Source organism: Xiphias gladius, chromosome 20 (assembly GCF_016859285.1).
Source record: "Xiphias gladius isolate SHS-SW01 ecotype Sanya breed wild chromosome 20, ASM1685928v1, whole genome shotgun sequence".
Lineage (NCBI taxonomy): Eukaryota > Metazoa > Chordata > Actinopteri > Istiophoriformes > Xiphiidae > Xiphias > Xiphias gladius.
In genome coordinates this window covers 23418490-23435353 of record NC_053419.1, presented here as the reverse complement: position 1 = coordinate 23435353, position 16864 = coordinate 23418490, and the positions used below count along the sequence as shown (strand labels likewise).

Here is a 16864-nt window from a genome sequence, read left to right as displayed (position 1 = left end):
GCACTAACTGCAAGGAAAACAGGGAAGTCCCTGAAAGAAAAGCTCCATTTAAACCCTTGCAGAAATCATTTCAGGGGTGCAACTAACAATTATTTTCATTATTGATTAATCTGCCGATTGCTTTCTCAATTAATGTGAATCAGTGAATCGATATAATTATCCACAGCCCAAGGTGATGTATTTAGACAGCTTGTATTACAAAAATAAATAAATAAATGAGCAAATCCTCACATTTCAGAATCTGGAGGCAGCAACAGTTTTGCACTTTGCTTGAAAAATGACTGCAATGAATCAACGATTAATAACACAAATGTTCATATAGTGGCAGAGAGAACCTGGCCTTTATTTGGGACAGGCTTACATTACAGACAGGCCATCATTTCTAATTTCCCCTGTTCCCCAGTTAATGCAAACTCAAAGCTTTCTCCATGCCTACCTGCTCTGCTCATAAATTCATATGATGTGCATTTCCGCAGCACTAATTCATCAGTACAGAAAGAGTCTCATCAGGCTTTCTACTGCTGGGCAATGTTAAACACTTCCTCCAGAATTTTCACATCACAAGTCTCGCAGCTTTCCTCCGCATGTTGTATTTTGACGCATAAAAAAACATGAGAAACTGTTGAGTTTTGTTGACGTTAGCTTAACGTCAATCAGGAGTACGGCAGAGCAGAAATGGCTGGAGTTAAATAACTAAATTAATTCACCATTTATTATCGGAACATAAATTGTCCATATGTGTTTAACTCTATGTTTACCTGTAGACAAGATTAACATTTTTGCATATTTAATTGACCTGCTGTCTCTCATTTTCCAAGCACAATACTTAGTACCAAATTACATAGTTCTTTTTTAAGAATGTCGTAGGAAATTACTGGAAAATATAGAATCGTAAAACAAAGCGTAACCTTTTTTCTAAGTGTGATTATTATATTTGAAGTACTCTTAAATGTGAATGGGTACAATAATCATTTAGGTGGTGCTTTGGCACTGCTGTTGGTCTGCTATCATGGTCTAGAGCATCTCTGTGTCATGTGTACCAGAACCACTTGGCCTCAATATCGGGGATTATCTATGCGTCACAATTTGTTGGATGTATTATTAATGTTTATTGGTGGAGAAATGTTAGATAATGTATGTTATTAAAGCCTAAATCTGGGGAAAAAAAACCAACCTATTACAGCAGTTGTAGCTGTGCTTCCTTGTTCACAACTCAGCATAACTTGCCTGAACTTGTTTTGTGCGAAATATCTCTCTCTTCTCTCACTTTGAAGTGGTCATGTTCTATATTTCTACACCTCTCTAGAGGCTCGCATATGTTGGTCCTTCACCCGGAAAAAGGCTCTGTAGCTCTCCTCAATCCCGAAAGAGACATTTCCCCCAGGATGAAAAAAGTCGATGAACTGCTTTTATTCCTACACTTACAGAGGCCAACTATGTCATTCACGCTTCACTCAAAGTTGTAAGAATTACACTTAAAAATAAGTAAAAATGTTTTTATGTAAATGAAGAACAAGACACGTTTGTCAAACAGCTCACTCCTACTTAGTGAAGTGTAGGAGTGACCTTTAAATGCAGCTCTCAAGTGTTTATTCACGACTTCGTAAGATCAGTCACATCAAGGCCCTGACAGAAACCAGCCATGCAGATTTAGCCTACGTCTGCCCCATTGATAACTTTGCTGACTTTTTAAAATAAAATTTCTTCATGCCTTCTTTCAAAATTCCCATATCTCCCACAGCATATAACACATGAGAAATTAATCAGCAACCAACAGTAAATTTGGGATTAAATAATTGGAGGCTGAGACAAAAAGAGAAAAGCTGGAGGCTGGAGGCTGGAGGCTGGAGGCTGGAGGCTGGAGGCTGGAGGCTGGAGGCTGGAGGCTCTGCTGGTAGAGGAGGCAGACAGACTCCTGGGAGAGAGTGTGATGATCCTGATTGTGATGAGGTTTTACCACTCTCAGCCACAAAGTACAAGTTATGATGACGTGTCGTTTTCTGACAGCTGTAGCATTAGACAGTGGGAAAATTCAAAGTCCAGAAAACAGCAACCTTTTTTATGTGCAGGCTTTATGTACATAGGCAAATAATAGGATTTCAGATCCTAAATTTCTTATTGTCCAATCATCCATTTGTATTTTAGGTTGTTGAATAAATGCTAGGTAACCACTTACATTGTTGAAAAAATAAACGTAATGAATAAATGTAAAAATTACTCAGTTTTTGTCAATATATTTAAATAAGCTCCATGTTTTTAAGCATTCACAAAACCTCTGGACACGAGAAGAGGTAGGAGTCATTTCCTGACTTTAGAAAGGTGACAAAATGTCTTAAAAGTAGGACCAGAAATGCCTCACTGAGAATTTTTGACCATATCGGATTGATTTCTTCTTAGCTTGATAAATTTGGGCCCGGAGCTCTCTTTGATTGAATTGTGAATTAAACCCACATAATACATTTTTTTTATTGGCCACTTAGGGCGAGCGGAAGTTATGAACACTACATTGATATATATTCAACTTTGAAGTTGATAACGTGAATTCGTTTGCAAACGGCTGCTTATTTACACATCCACCAGTTACAGTGGTGTTTTTCCACCTGATGACTTTAAGTCCAGTGCCCTGTCTCTTTTAGCTCCGTTTTTGGTCTCCACCAGCTTGTGAGGGAAACCTCTGGCTCTTTAGCTGCCAAACGCTCCACTGTGTTCACCAGCTGGTCTCTGACTGTGTCTGTCTGTCGTTTGCTGCCGAGCAGGTGGTGGACAGTGGCTTTTTACAGCTGTTTCTCTGAAAAACATGTGCCTGCTGCGGCCAAAAATGACGCTATGAGAGCGGTGAGAGTGAACCAGATCAGTAAAGCTGTGCTTCAGACAGACAAACAATGAGCTGAATCTCACTGTAAAGCTCTGTAAAGCCGAGGGGAGCTGCAGGTTCAGCTGATAATTCGCTGCAGGTTCATCACTACCAGAGATGCCTTTCACATTGTTTTCTAATGTTGTCATTTCATACATTGGTGTTATAAAAATCTCAGTTACAGCCACTTTAAGTAAACAAAAAAATCTGATTAAGAGAGTCACAGCTTGGATTTCAAGTCCACTTTGATGTGCCTTGATTTCTCACACTCTGAAATAAATACAAGCTTTTTATCTGCTGCTGCCGTTTCTGGTTTTGTATAGTAACAACAGACGAAACAGGAGGAGAAAAAAAAAAAGTCCCAGAGTACTGAATCATGTGTTACCTGGCTGTGTGTGGGATTGGTCACGCCCCACACTGTGGTTACTACAGAGAGAGATCCTGCGTGCTGATTGGTGCCTGGTTGCCAGGAGACTGGGTCATTTAGGAAGGGGCTGTCACTGCTGCGGGAGGATACAGAGCTGAGTTACTGGGATGGTCAGGAAGGTTACGGAGAGGTTTGTAGAGATTTCATTCATTCAGTCATCAGTAACCGTTCAATATCACAACATCACAGTGTTTTATTAAAAACAAAGTGAGTTCAACACCTTATTAGGTCTCAGTTGCACTGTTGAGACAGTGTCGAGTGCGAGGTTGTCAAGTCATCATCTACCTTGGCGAGCTAAAGATTAACCTGAGCATGGTTTATTAATCTGACGGTTAAGGTTAGCCTCTGTTTCCTCCTTTTAACCCATTTCCTCAACAGGAAACTACCTCCTTAGCATTACTGCCATACCACATTACCTTCAGGGTTACTGAAACTGAAACCCGTACCACCATAACTGAGTCTTTTTTTTTTATACATATATATTTCACTGTCTATTTTTCACATTTTTTGTAAAATAATCACAAGCTTAAGCTGACATTAATTGTAATAATAGAAGACTGAATTTAACTACTGGTTTATTCTCTCTCTTTCCCTCTTTCAACAATCAGCCCCATTTTTTCAGCCGCTGTTTGTCATGTAACACATGCAACACATCTCATGCTTTCATGGCTTTCTGGGGAGAAACGGAGCAGTCAACAAGCTTTGTAGCTGCACTCAATTAAAGGCTGTTTTGGCTCGAGTAAACCTAATCAAGATGCTTCCAAAGAGGCTGAACAGAGAACAGTCAACAGTCAATTATCTCAACAGTTTGTAATTAAGGATCTAGAGCTGACTGATTCGGTTTGATGGAATTCATTCATTGATTTTCATTTATTTTCTTTCTCTTGTTTATCTACAGATCAGTTTTCAGGGCACCCATCCCTGCACTTCTGAATTAACGGCATTTTTAATTTATAAAGAGCTGAGGTGTTTATGTGTGTTTACATTTCTGATCAAGCTTTTTTATTTGTCAAGTCAATGTGCAAACAGATGTGCGTTCTTTTAAAGGCTTAAAAAAAAACTGTAATGTAACAGGAAAAGGGAGGGAATTTTTTATTTTTGATGAATGATTAATTTAAAAACAAAAAAAACATTGCGATTTCCGTTTCAGAAAGATCCAAGTAAAGCATAAAGCCAACAACAACATAACACATGTAATGAATGACTATCAGAGCACACTACTACTGTAAATGGGAGAAGTTCAGATAATAATTTTCTCATTTTCTTTTCGGGAATAATCATTTTAAAAAATCTACTGTATAAGCCATTACCTTCATCTCTCTACAAGCTGTTTAGGCTCAAATAAAGTGTCTACAGATAACAAGAGCCTGTTTGTGTTGTGGAAATTGAAAATTAGCCGTCATCCAGCTTTGGCAGAGACGTTTTCATTTACCTGTATTTTATGTTGTTTTTTTCAGAATCATATAATCAGGATTTTATCAGCACCACGGCGCAGCACCGTAAGGATGCCCGCTGGTTCACTTTGTCGTCTAACTTTCTCTGTCATCATTCATTTTAAATGTCAATATAGCAGCTGTAGTGATTAACCTGTATTTATACGGATTTTTGTTTTATTTTCCTGACATATTACTTTTCAACGCCAACACTGTATTTCTACCTCGCGATCATCATCATCATGACAAAGGATAAAATAGTTGTAAAATCCTGTGTGTCAGTGTTACAAACCATTGTGCAGTGTTTTGGCATCCGATGAGCCTTTAGACACATAATCTGTCACTCAAACTGGACTTCCTGGATTTCATTTCATGTCTAACCGATACCTTAAGCACCAGGCCGCACACTAACGCAACCCCCTGCTTTGTTCTGAATTCGCTTTCCATCCGAAAAACAACTTAGGCTCAGCGAAACCCCGTAACACAAAGAGAGAGCCGGACTAAGTTGAACTTGTGCGACACGACCATCCTGGGCCTCATCACGGACAACGATGAGATGGTCTTTACAGAGGAAGTGAAGACACTAGCCAGCTGGTGCCAGGACAACAACCTCTCCCTCAACGTCACTAAAACTAAAGAGATTATCGTGGAGTACGGGAGGCAGCAGGGAGGGTGGACTCCTCCCTATCCACATTGGTGATGCTGAGGTTGAAAGCAGCTACAAGTTCCTCGGTGTGCACATCACCTAGGACCTCTCCTCGTCACTACACACGGACACCGTGGTCGAGAGAGCTCGGCAGCGGCTCCGTTTCCTGAGGAGACTGAGGAAGTCTGGCACGAAACGCCAGCATCCTCACCAACTTCTACAGGTGCACCATCGAGAACTTGCCGACGGGAACTGTGCAAACTGCTCTGCCCACAGCCGCAAATCACTACGGGGAGCGGTGGAGCCGGCACATCACATGGCCGGCCAACAGACTCCCGGCCGTCCAGCATAAGGCCCACGCCATCATCCAGGACCACAGCCACCCAGCACTCCTATACTCCTTGTTACCGTCTGGCAGACGATCCGGGAGCGTGGTCGCACGTAACACCAGACTAAAGGACAGTTTTTACCACTGGGCCTCTCAGGCTTCAACTCATACTCCACATCACATATTTGCTTATCAATCTGCCTGCGCTGTTCACTGCACTGCTTACGTAAAAATGCACCACGACTGCTGCAGTGTAACCAGGACCGCTATATACCCAGTGTGCGATACTGCTGTACACTCACTACTTTTACTTTTATACACAAGTCCTCTTTTTCATGTGTATACTGTATATTGTCCTTTTATTTGTCATTTTTTAATTTGATCTCGTCCTATCTTATATATTTTATTTCATACAACCAGGGCTCTTACTGCTGAGCTGACCTGTTTTCTCGTCCAACACGTTTCACCGTACCGCCGCCTCTGTGTTAACCTACATATGACGACCAGGGCTGAGCTTGTTTTGTGAAACAGGCCCCTGGGGTTCACAACAAAACCCTAATAACAAACCACTGAGCAGGGCAGGTGAGGTGTCACGAGGTTCAACTGAGGACACCGTTGTGATGGGTAAAGTCACAGTAAGGGGACTAGGGAACGCATTATGTCAACGAGTGTCCACACAAAGACAGAAATACAAGTGTGTGTGTGTGTGTGTGTGTGTACCTTTGTGGAGTGGGAGGCAGGGAGGGTTTCATGGAGTTGAGGGGGTTCATCGGATGAACGTGGGGAACATTAGAGAGCCCCCGCTGTCCTCAAGTGGCAGCCTAAGACAGAGAAGGACACACACATAAAAAGACAGTTACTCAAAGCTCATTTGCTGCACAGCAACAATTTATCATCATCACTGTAGCCCACACTGTGTGCACAAAGACATAGTGTCCTCCCACTCAGAGCCACTCGCTTTAATCTGTGTGCCTCTGTGTGTGTGTGTGTGTGTGTGTGTGTGTGTGCGTCTATGGACTGTGCACATCAAAATGTTAGCCTATCACTGACTGCTGTAGCTCTGATACCTCTCATAAGGCGGGGGAGGGGTGCTGGGAGCTAAATTTAGCTTGCTGATTTCAAAAGGAATTTAAGCATTCCTCATCACCACTCCATTGCTGCTCTCCTCCTACCTCCCACTAATGATTTTCTTTATCTGATGGTTACCAACTGACATGCTAATTTTCCAACATCAGAGCCTTGCCTCAACATCCCCTCCCCCTCATTTCTTCTCTCCAGTTCCCTTTTTGCACTTCGCAGATTTGGGTCAGACACCCCACATCTCGTATAGAACGAGGGGAGGGGGGGGTCCAGATCACATGACTGCAATACCTGTATTCCCTCCTATCAAATGCATCGTCAGCCTCCAAACAGCACCTTGTAACTTCCATCACAGCTGAGCAGTTTCACCACACCGGGGGGGGGGGGGCATGTAAAATGTCTGTCTCTATCAGATGTTGCAGGGCAGTCTGTACCTGCAGAGGAACGATTGAGACACACTGTTCTGTCATAGTGTCTTCGCCTCTTTTGACCTCAGCTTTGAGACCCGTTCTTCACCCACAACTCTTCATCGCTCCCGTGCTGCCTGCTCTTTTCTCGTCCTTTTCCCTCTAATCTCTCAGCCGCCGCCGCCATCAAACCGACAGCCGAAACACCGCGAACACTCGATCAACCTTCGACTGAACCTCTGCTCCCACAGCAACTTTTTTTTTTTTTTTTTAGGAAATGATTTCAGCTTTAGAAAGCAGATGGAACAGAAAACAGAAAAGATGTTGCTCAAGTTAGTTTAAAAAGATGGTGCGGTGTTTAAACTGTCACCCACATTTAATTCTAATCTCCCTTTTCAATAAATACCAGGACTGCAACTAGCGCATATTTTCATTGTCGTTTAATCTGCCAATTATATTCTCAATTATTTGTTTGGTCAATAGACCATCAGAAAACAGCTCAATTTAATCATTTACAATGATGTAGAACCAAAATAAGCAGCAATTTCTCTTATCTGACAACCAGGAATCATCAAATGTTCTGCAATTTTCTCTGAAAACTTACATAAACAGCTACTTTTCTGTCAAGCAGCTGATCAATTATTGACTAATCACTGCGGCTCTAGATAATACTATAAAAACAATTGTGCACATTATATGTACCAACTGTTTTACACTTTGAAAAGGCTGCAGTCAGAATATTGATATATTCAGCAGGGATGCATCTAACGATTATTTTCGTTATCGAATAATCTTCCCATGTTTTTTTTTTTAAATGAAAAAAGGGTTTTGTGGCAAAACATAGTTTATATTTCTCAAGTAAGGCATCAAAAAAAGTAAAATTTTTGTATATATATAGATATACTGAAACTCAGGATTATATCAAGAAATTCCCAACCCTACCGAGCAGTAGTCACCATTAGTATTACAACTGGAGCTAGTTTAAATGTTCATGCTCTCATGCAGTCGTCATTTAAGACAGTTATAGTGTAAGTTACACGGTGGCAGCATCAACCTTTTCATCACCATCACTTTGCCTGTACTGCTGTGGTGCAGTCGTGTAAAACAATCTTTACGACCTAATACTTCTACGTGATCATGACACACGCAAAAGTTGCATTTCATAATTAAAAAAAACAAAACAAAACACACAGTTATTAACGCTAATCCAAACATACTGGATATCATATACTGTAATCTCTTTATGTTACTTTAAAGCAGCTGATTACATCTGGAGCCAAAAAGCAATACAATCAAATTCAATTAAAGTGATCATCAATTAAATTGAAGATTAATAGCTATCAATGCTCAATGTATGACTTGGTTGACGGGAGGAAAGGTTGGTCCCTCTGCTATTTCAAATCGAATAAAAACCAAACAAACAGCCCTTTGGATCATTTATTAACTGCCGGTCTTTCTCTTGACCTGAGCCGTCACATGAATGAATCGAGGTTCTTACTTCAGTGCCTCTTTTCGTTTTTGACAGCCGCTCATCAATACTCGAGAGCTCATGCTTTAATCCTTTAGGGCATAATTCACAGCGCGGCTGACATGATTAGTCAAATCAACTGATTAAATGATCTGACAGAAAATCAATCAGCAAAGATTTTGATAGTTGATTAACCTAAACGATTAATCAACTATCAAAAATGGCAAACCTTCACCACTTGCAGCTTGTCCAGTGTGAGGATCTGCTGCTTTGCTCTGTTTTATAATCACTGTAACTTCAATATCTGTAAACTGTCGATCAAGCGAACAAAACAAGACATTCGATTTTTCATAATCAATCGATCATTTTTTAATTAAAAAAAAAACCCTTTTGCTGGTTCAAGCCTCTTAAATCTGAGTCTTTGCTGCTTTTCTTTGTCTAATCAAAGAGTGACATGAACATCTATGGTTTCTAGACATCACCTAATTTGTGACATTTTATTGGCCAAAGTATCAGTCAATTAATCATGTAAACAATTGGCAGGCCAATCAATATTGGAAACAATTGTTTGTCGCAGCCCTAATATTTGTACTGGACATCAAATGATTAGTTAATTATTCGATTAGTTGAATTTTTAAGCAAAAATGCCAATAAAATTCACCAATTCCAGCTTCTCAAATGTGAATATTTGCTGTTTTTCCAAACTAAGCTTATTTTTTTCCAAAATAAGCGGTAGATTAAGCGATAATGAAAATAATCATTAGCTACAGCCTTAATATTTAGTATTTAATATGGCAGCCCACACATTACTGAAAAGAGCTTGGCCTGTAAACTTATTTGACAGAAAACTGACACAAAAAAACCACTTCTCTTGTTTCAGAAAGAACACACCTCTCGACATTGACGACTATGAATGGAAATTGTTAGTTAAGTGCTTGACTGCTATCCTCTACTCATAATACTGTCTGGAAATCTGAATTATGTATACCAGCGAAGAAAGGCCGCTGCCTGATAACTTACAACGCGCAAGTTTAACGGGTGACCTGCAGTGAACCTGTCTTCAATGCAGCACTAATTAAGAGTCTCAATGGGATCTGAGAGATTACAAATTAATAGGCTCATACAGAAGAAGAGCAGCAGCCGTCGCGAGGCAAATGTCAGCTCACAACAATGAAAGACAGGATTACTATTACACCAGGGAATTAAAGACCGTCTTCACGCTAACTACGCAAACACAAACAGAGCACAGCGAGTGCACAGGTCACCAAGTGTGTCCAAAAACTGTAACAAGCCATCAGGGCCAACATACTGTACTAAAAACGCCCTCTTTTACATCACTTTATTGTTTGTGCAGCATGTGTAGAGTAGAGCGGCGATGATTAGTCACATGACAGAAAATGAATTGGCAGTTATTTTGATGATCAGTGTATCGTTTCAGCCATTTTTCTAGCAAAAATACCCGGCGTTTATTACTCCCAGCTTGACAGTAAATCGGTCATTCCTGGGTTTGGTTCTTTTGGGTGGATAAAAAGAAAACTATTCAAAGACGTAAACTTGGGCTTCAGCTATTTGTCAAGCAAAAAGGCCAAATACTCCCCGACTTCAGATTCTCAGATGTGGGGATTTGCTTCTTCCCTTTGTCATTTGTGACAGTAAATTAAAAATCTTTGGCTTTTGAGCAACTGGTTCGGACAAAGCAAGCAAACTGAAGACTTCACAGTCGGCTCCGATTGACTGCGAAGGACAGTTCACAATTTTTAAACTTTTTACAGGCCAAGCGATTAATTAAGAAGATAATCGGCAGATTAATGGACAATGAAAAGAGCTGTTAGCTGCGGCCCAAGTGAGTTTAAAGTATATAAAATACAAGGTGCACAGAACACATCCTAGAGCCAAAACATACTACAAGAGAAAAAAAACACACATCTGGAGGCTTTAAACACCTGCAGCCTAAACACAAACCCTCCACTTCTGCCTCTTTTAATGTAAACGTTGACCCGCACTGACTCAGCCTGGCTTCATGCCAGGACAACATGTTACTGCACCCATGATATACTCAGGAAGTCATGGCCAAGAGGGGAAAAACACTGGCACTGGCAGCCTCACCTCAGAAACACAGTGCAACACAACGGCAGCAGCCCATGCATGGTAAAATAACTGCTGAGAGGCATGCAGCCTGCCAAGGCAGCTCGTGTAAAAGCAGGCTCTGTTTCCCTGACAGGGTCCCTACCACGATGTGATTATTGACCCGCTGATGGATGATCTGGTCTACGGGAAATAAACACGCAGGACTGGGCTCTACCTGCGCCTCTCTCCTCCTGCAAACAACACAAACAAAAACCAAAACAAAACAATGCTGCTCACATTTGCAGCAGATCAGAACAAAGCGTTTCAGCAGTGTGCTCGCTTTCTGTAGAGGAGTACAGCCTCTCTCTCCTGTGTGTGTGTGTGTGTGTGTGTGTGTGTGTGTCACTAAATATGCGAATAGCAGACGTTTTGTTTCACCTACCTGGCTCAGCTGCTCGATAAACGCAGATACGTCGAGGCTAAGGTTCACGGTTGGGAGCAGGAATAATCAGGAAACGGTGATTTTACTCCAGTTTAGGCGAGGTTTTGGTGCGTCGGTGTCTTGGCGTGACGGCGTGAAGTTTGTATTATCTGTCGCTGTCTTGTCGGAGCCTGGTTGTAGGAAACAGAGCCGCGGAGGGTCTTTTAACACGCTGCTGCTGCTGCGCCGCTGGCACCGTTAGCCGCTGAAGGCTACTTTAGCACACGTTAAGTTTGTGTTAACGTTAGCTCGGCTGACGTTACATCAACTGAGCGGCCGGTTATCTACGCGGCGACGGAGGCAGCTGAGACACAGAGCCGACCGGTGTGGCTCGACAGCGACCGCGGTCGTTGTCAAACGGCTTACCTCTTCCTCTCCGCGCCGCCAGACGACGGAGCCGCCTTTGACCGTGGACAGTTGAGTTAGCTAGGCGACATTAGCCGGCTAGTGTCGCAGTCGGGCTAGCGGGCGGGCGGGCAGGCGCTGCTTGGCGCCCGCGTTGTCGAGCGTAGTTGGGCTGTTAATATTATCCTCTAGCTTGTTTTCACATCCCGGGCGTCGGAGGAGTCAGTCCACTGTTCGACACTGTCGATTCAGAGGCTCGTTTGTTGCAAACTTCGCTGCGGTGTCACGCATAAACAGCAAATAATAAAATAAAATAAAAAGAAACAAACTGCTGGGGTTGACCTACAGTCCAGGCGAGTTAATTACAGTCGGCTCGTTGCAGTCTGCGCTTGGACAGGCCGTAACCCGGCGCCTCGCTATACCTCCCTCGCTGCACAGTGACCCGCTATAATATATTCATGAGATCACAGGGCGAACGTCTCGCACCGAGAAAGGCATTTTCCAGTCCCTCCTCCTCCTCCTCCTCCTCCCGCTGCTAGTCAGGTGGCTGGGCGACTGCAGACCAGAGCAGCGTTTCAGGGAAGGAAGAGGGGGGCGGAGGAGGAGAGGGGGGGGCAGAGGAGGAGGGAGAGAGAGAGAGAGAGATAGAGAGGGAGGGGGGGCAAAGGAGGAGAGAGAGGAGTAGGAGGGAGAGAGAGATAAAGAGGGAGGGGGGGAGACAGAGGAGGAGAGAGAGGGGTGGGGGGGCAGAGGAGGAGAGAGAGGGGGGGGGCAGAGGAGAAGAGGGGGGGGGCAGAGGAGGAGAGAGGGGGAGACAGAGGAGGAGAGGGGGGGAGAGGAGAGAGAGAGAGGGGGGGCAGAGGAGAGAGAGGGGTGGGGGGGCAGAGGAGGAGAGAGAGGGGTGGGGGGGCAGAGGAGAAGAGAGGGGGGGGCAGAGAAGAGAGCGAGGGGGGGCAGAGGAGGAGGGGGGAGAGGGAGAGACAGAGGGGGGGGGATAAAGAGGGAGAGGGGGAGACAGGGGGAGAGAGGGGGGGCAGGGGGGGCACAGAGGAGGAGAGAGGGGGGGCAGGGGGGACACAGAGGAGGAGGGGGGGCAGGAGGAGAGAGAGGGAGGGGGGGGGCAGAGGAGGAGAGAGGGGGGAGACAGAGGGGGGTGGGGGGGGGTAATCGACAATGACATCACCTGTAAATGGTCAAGTGTGTGTGGTCAATGCCTCGTGCAACTCGGTGTGTGACCTCCACTCACGGCAAATCATGCACCTGCAGCAGCGACTGTGCAAACGGTTCCTCCATCGTCTGCTCGATGCAAATGTCTCCCTCTCTCTTTTTTTTTCCTTCCTCCTTTTTGTGAATTTCACATCACGAAGCTCAGCAACCCAACATTCCGCTTCTGTCGGTTCAGTTCCGCTTCTATCACGGATTTTGCTTTTCACACCTGGAATTTATCGATTTCATTTTTTTTGACGCGGACCGTCACGACTTCCGAGTCTGAACACAGGGGCCGCGTTGCCTGTAAGTGCCTCGGCATTTATCAGTAAAAGAAAAAGAGAATTTCCAGAAAAGAACTCAGGGGGCAGAACTTCACTGTGCTGCGGTCTAAAAAGAAGAAGAACGTCTAAAAATATCTGAGAACCCGAGGTGATCTGCAGGACGAGCGGGTGAACGTTTCCAAAGAGCTGAAACAAAAAGTGTTTGCAAGCTGTGAAATCTCTTTATTGCTATTGGCTTTTTTCTATTTTCAAGTACATGAAATAAAAAGGAACATGCGATGAAAGTTGTATTTACTTTTCTTCATGTCAGAGATGGGGGGGGGGGCAGTGTCTGTGTCACTTGAGGCCCGGACTCATTAGAGGCGTCTGCGGCGTCTTGCCGGAGGGCAGTGCGGCGTGGAAAATAAAAAGTCCAACCAGCCGGTGTTTCTCAGACCTCTGTTGCCCTGGAAACAGGTGCCGAGATTTCCCATTTCTTCATTTTTCTCTACGCTAACCATATCACCCCCCCACCCCCACCCAACTCCACACGCTGCTACTGCTGCTGCCGCCTTTGCTTCCTCCTCCCCCCGCCTCCCCCACCACGACCTGCCGCATAGTACAGACACACACACACACACACACACGCACAACTCCAGTGTACCGCAGTCATTTCACAATGTCACGGGACAGAGGCACTGACTCCTCCACTACATAACTACACACACACACACACACGCGCGCTCCCGAGAGGGTGCACGCGGCTGAGGCGCGGACCCCGCGAGGCTGAACCGGCCGCGGGCGCCGTAAGAGTCTGCCCCCCCCCCCCGGGGCAGACGGGGAGGGTCGAGGAGACAAAAGAGGCAGCGACTGGAGGCCAGTGGGTGCGGGCGTAGGTTCGAGGATGGGCTCCATCTCGGCGGCCTCGTTTTGACGGGGGCGAGGTTAAAGACGGGGACGGGGAAGGCGCCGTCTCGCCGCCCCGTCTCTAGGAAACCGTCCTCCCGTCGAGCTGGCGGCGCTCGGGGGGCTGTTAGGCAGAGTTCAGGCAGAGGGTCCGCCGGACTGCGCACGCACCTACTTCCACACTGCGGCCGTTATTTATTTTTTTTAAAATATTTTTTAAATGCGCTGAAAAGCGCCGAAGTGACGGGGCGCGCGCGTCGCTCCGCTGTGTCACGCACGCACGGAAACACGGGTCACAGCCGCACGCGGGGGAAGGCACGTTCGCGCCGGGCCGGGCCGGGCCGGTCTCCTCACTCGCAGGCCTTTTTAAGTCATCCTTTTGTTTCTGCGGTGTTGTGTGTGCATTCCTTTGCGGTGACTTCTCTCTGGCGGGAGGCGGGACATTCCAGGGAAAGGGCTGACCCAGAATAAACACGCGCAGGCAGACGCGGGGCGACCGAGGCGGCGAGGTCCCTCCGCCCTCCCGCCGCCTCAGCACGCCCGCGGCGGCCGGACGACTGTCATCACGAGGGCGCGGGACGGCGCTCGCCCTCCGGCTGCTGCGCCGCTCCGCCGTCACGTCCTCAAAGCACGCGGAGTCCCCCCCCTCACGCACACGCACACACACACACACACACACACACACACACACTGTACCACGCTCGTTTAACAGCTCTCTTTACTTTATCCAAATTTGAATATTCCGGGTTTAGGCTGAACTCGTCCGACGCCTCGGGGGGAGAGTCAGTTAACCGACAGCGGAGTCGGTTGTTACCATCAGCGCCACCTCGGTCCAGCTCCGCCGTGAAATAGCCGCTTACACGTCAGTGCGTCAGCAATAATCAAACGATGTATCGATATTGACACATGAGGATACGACACAGGCAGGCGCCATTTTTCTGCACGTCGTGTTCGTGTGACTGATAATGCTCATGTGATCTCACTCAACAAGCATTTTGAAAGCAGCCTATTTTATTTATTTTACTGGTAAAGTGGTGTTTTTATATTTTAATTTATTTTAAATCCGTTCCCTGCCTGGACCTCACCGGGGTCACGGCGGATCGGTCGCACCGGCACCGACCACCGGTCCGCCGGGCTGCAGTGTCCCTTCAGCAGCGCACTGGTTGTGGTTTGTCAAGCGGCCACAGCTGAGACAGGCTCCAGTTGCACGGTAGACCGGAACACAGGGGGCGTCACACGAACTTCCTGACGGACCGCCGAGGGTAGGGGGACGGGCCGAGGTGTGAGAGACGGTCTAAGAAGTTGCTCCCGCGCACAAAACTCTCTGCGCCGGCGGGCAGGCGATCCCCGCACCGGGTTCGGTGGCGGACGACAGACCTGGACCCCCTTAGAGCCTCGTCTTAAGTCAGAGTTCCCGCACAACCGCGTACACATGCCCCGGTCCCTGCACGCAAACTCGTGACCACTGTAGCTATTCCACGGATTCAACGTCCCCCGTGCAACAGTCGGGAAGAGGCCCTGGTGTATCGGGGGTGTGTCCGCTGTGTCGTGCAGTGAGGTACTTCGGCTGGCCCGTCAAGAGGGGACCCGCTGGCACTTTAGTGCGCCAGCGATGACGCCCCAGGGCCGCGGGGGGGGGTTGGCCTTCTGCACTCCGAGCGCCGTTGCTGTTTCATGCGCAGCGCACATTGTTTGTCGTTTGCCCAACTTTGCTTCAGTGAGCTTCTGGGTTCGGGGCTTGTGTTTTTACAGTGTGGCCTGGCTACTTTTACGTCGGCCGAGGGACCTGACCCCACCCCTCCCTCCGCCAGGGTCACCTGGGGGGTATTTTTACGCCCGTTTCACCGGCCGAGAGCAGCCTGTCGCGGGTAGCACGGACTCCGGTCATCCCTCTGCCCTTCGACCTCAGATGTTCACCTTTTTTTGCATCCTACTCCCGCGGCCCTCCGGGGCCACGGACCCCAGAGGGCTCCCGCTTCCGCTCCGATCTCGGCAGGAAACTACACGCGAGCGAAGCTCCGTGTGGGCGCGTCGATCCCAACACCTGGGACAGCTGGGCGCGAGCCGTGCTACTCTGCTTTCGGCCGCGAAGCCCCAGAAAGGCTCCGGCACGCGCTGCTGGGGAGTAACTAGATACATTTACGCGAGTACTCTACTCTCTGCCCGAGCGTCCCCGCGTTTGGCGTCACACCGCCGCACTACACGCCGGCGCGATGGCGCCTTCCCCCTGACTCATCTCCCTCCTCGGAGTCGAGTGTCGCCTCCCTCGGGGACGCGCTGGAGTCGGAGTGTGAAGTAACGCGGGAAGGCCCAGGTCAGGGACCGGCACCCTCGGAGCTGCGGTTCGGGTACGGCACTGGAGTTTTTAGCGACACGGCATCTCCGGTGGTGACTTGGAGGAGAGCAGGCGAAGGGAAACCGGTCGTGGCCGGTTCACTGCTGCCACCTTGTGCCCACGAGGAAGCGTGTCTGGTCTTTATGACACAGTGGTTAAAAAAAGAAAAAGAAATAATAATAATAGTAATAATAATAATCCTGATACTGATAATGATCTTGACGCGTGGATGAAGTGACCTGAAAGCGGCTTCCCGTCTGAATCCGTGGCTGCCGGTTTGTGCCGTGTTCCTTTGCCGGATCCAGGCAGATCTGGCCTGTACTGGCGGTCCTGACTCTGTGTCGCCGCCGCCGCCGCCTGCAGCTCACTTTCGTTTTCGCCTCAAAGTGAAAGTAAACTTTGGTCCGCGTGTTTGGGTGCGTGCGTGCGTGCGTGTGTGCGTGTGTGTGTGTGTGTCTGTGTGTGTGCGTGTGTGTGTGTTTCGCTGCGTTTTCACCCTTGAAACCCGGGACCGACTTTAACTGACTTTAAACCGGGAAACGCAGCCGGCGCAGTCCCTGGCGAAAAGGTGAGTCCGTCGTACTCACGGTGGTTTTTATTAGCGTGCTGCGCAACCAC

General features: G+C 47.0%; 1 protein-coding gene across 2 annotated transcripts in view; it reads right to left on the bottom strand.

Annotated features, from left to right (window-relative positions):
• zmiz2 (zinc finger, MIZ-type containing 2) overlaps positions 1–11571 on the bottom strand; it is a 32762-nt gene extending 21191 nt beyond the window's left edge. Inside the window, exons 1-3 of one of the 2 annotated variants that reach the window (XM_040156863.1) lie at positions 11153–11571; positions 6409–6509; positions 3240–3357 (exon numbers count right to left, since the gene is read on the bottom strand). In XM_040156863.1, the coding sequence (XP_040012797.1) occupies positions 3240–3357; positions 6409–6458 (168 nt within the window). In that variant the 5' untranslated portion in view covers positions 6459–6509; positions 11153–11571. Of the gene's footprint in view, positions 1–3239; positions 3358–6408; positions 6510–7202; positions 7452–11152 lie in introns of those variants that run through there. The other variant, XM_040156864.1, reaches the window with a different exon arrangement.
• Between the last annotated feature and the right edge of the window lie 5293 nt (positions 11572–16864).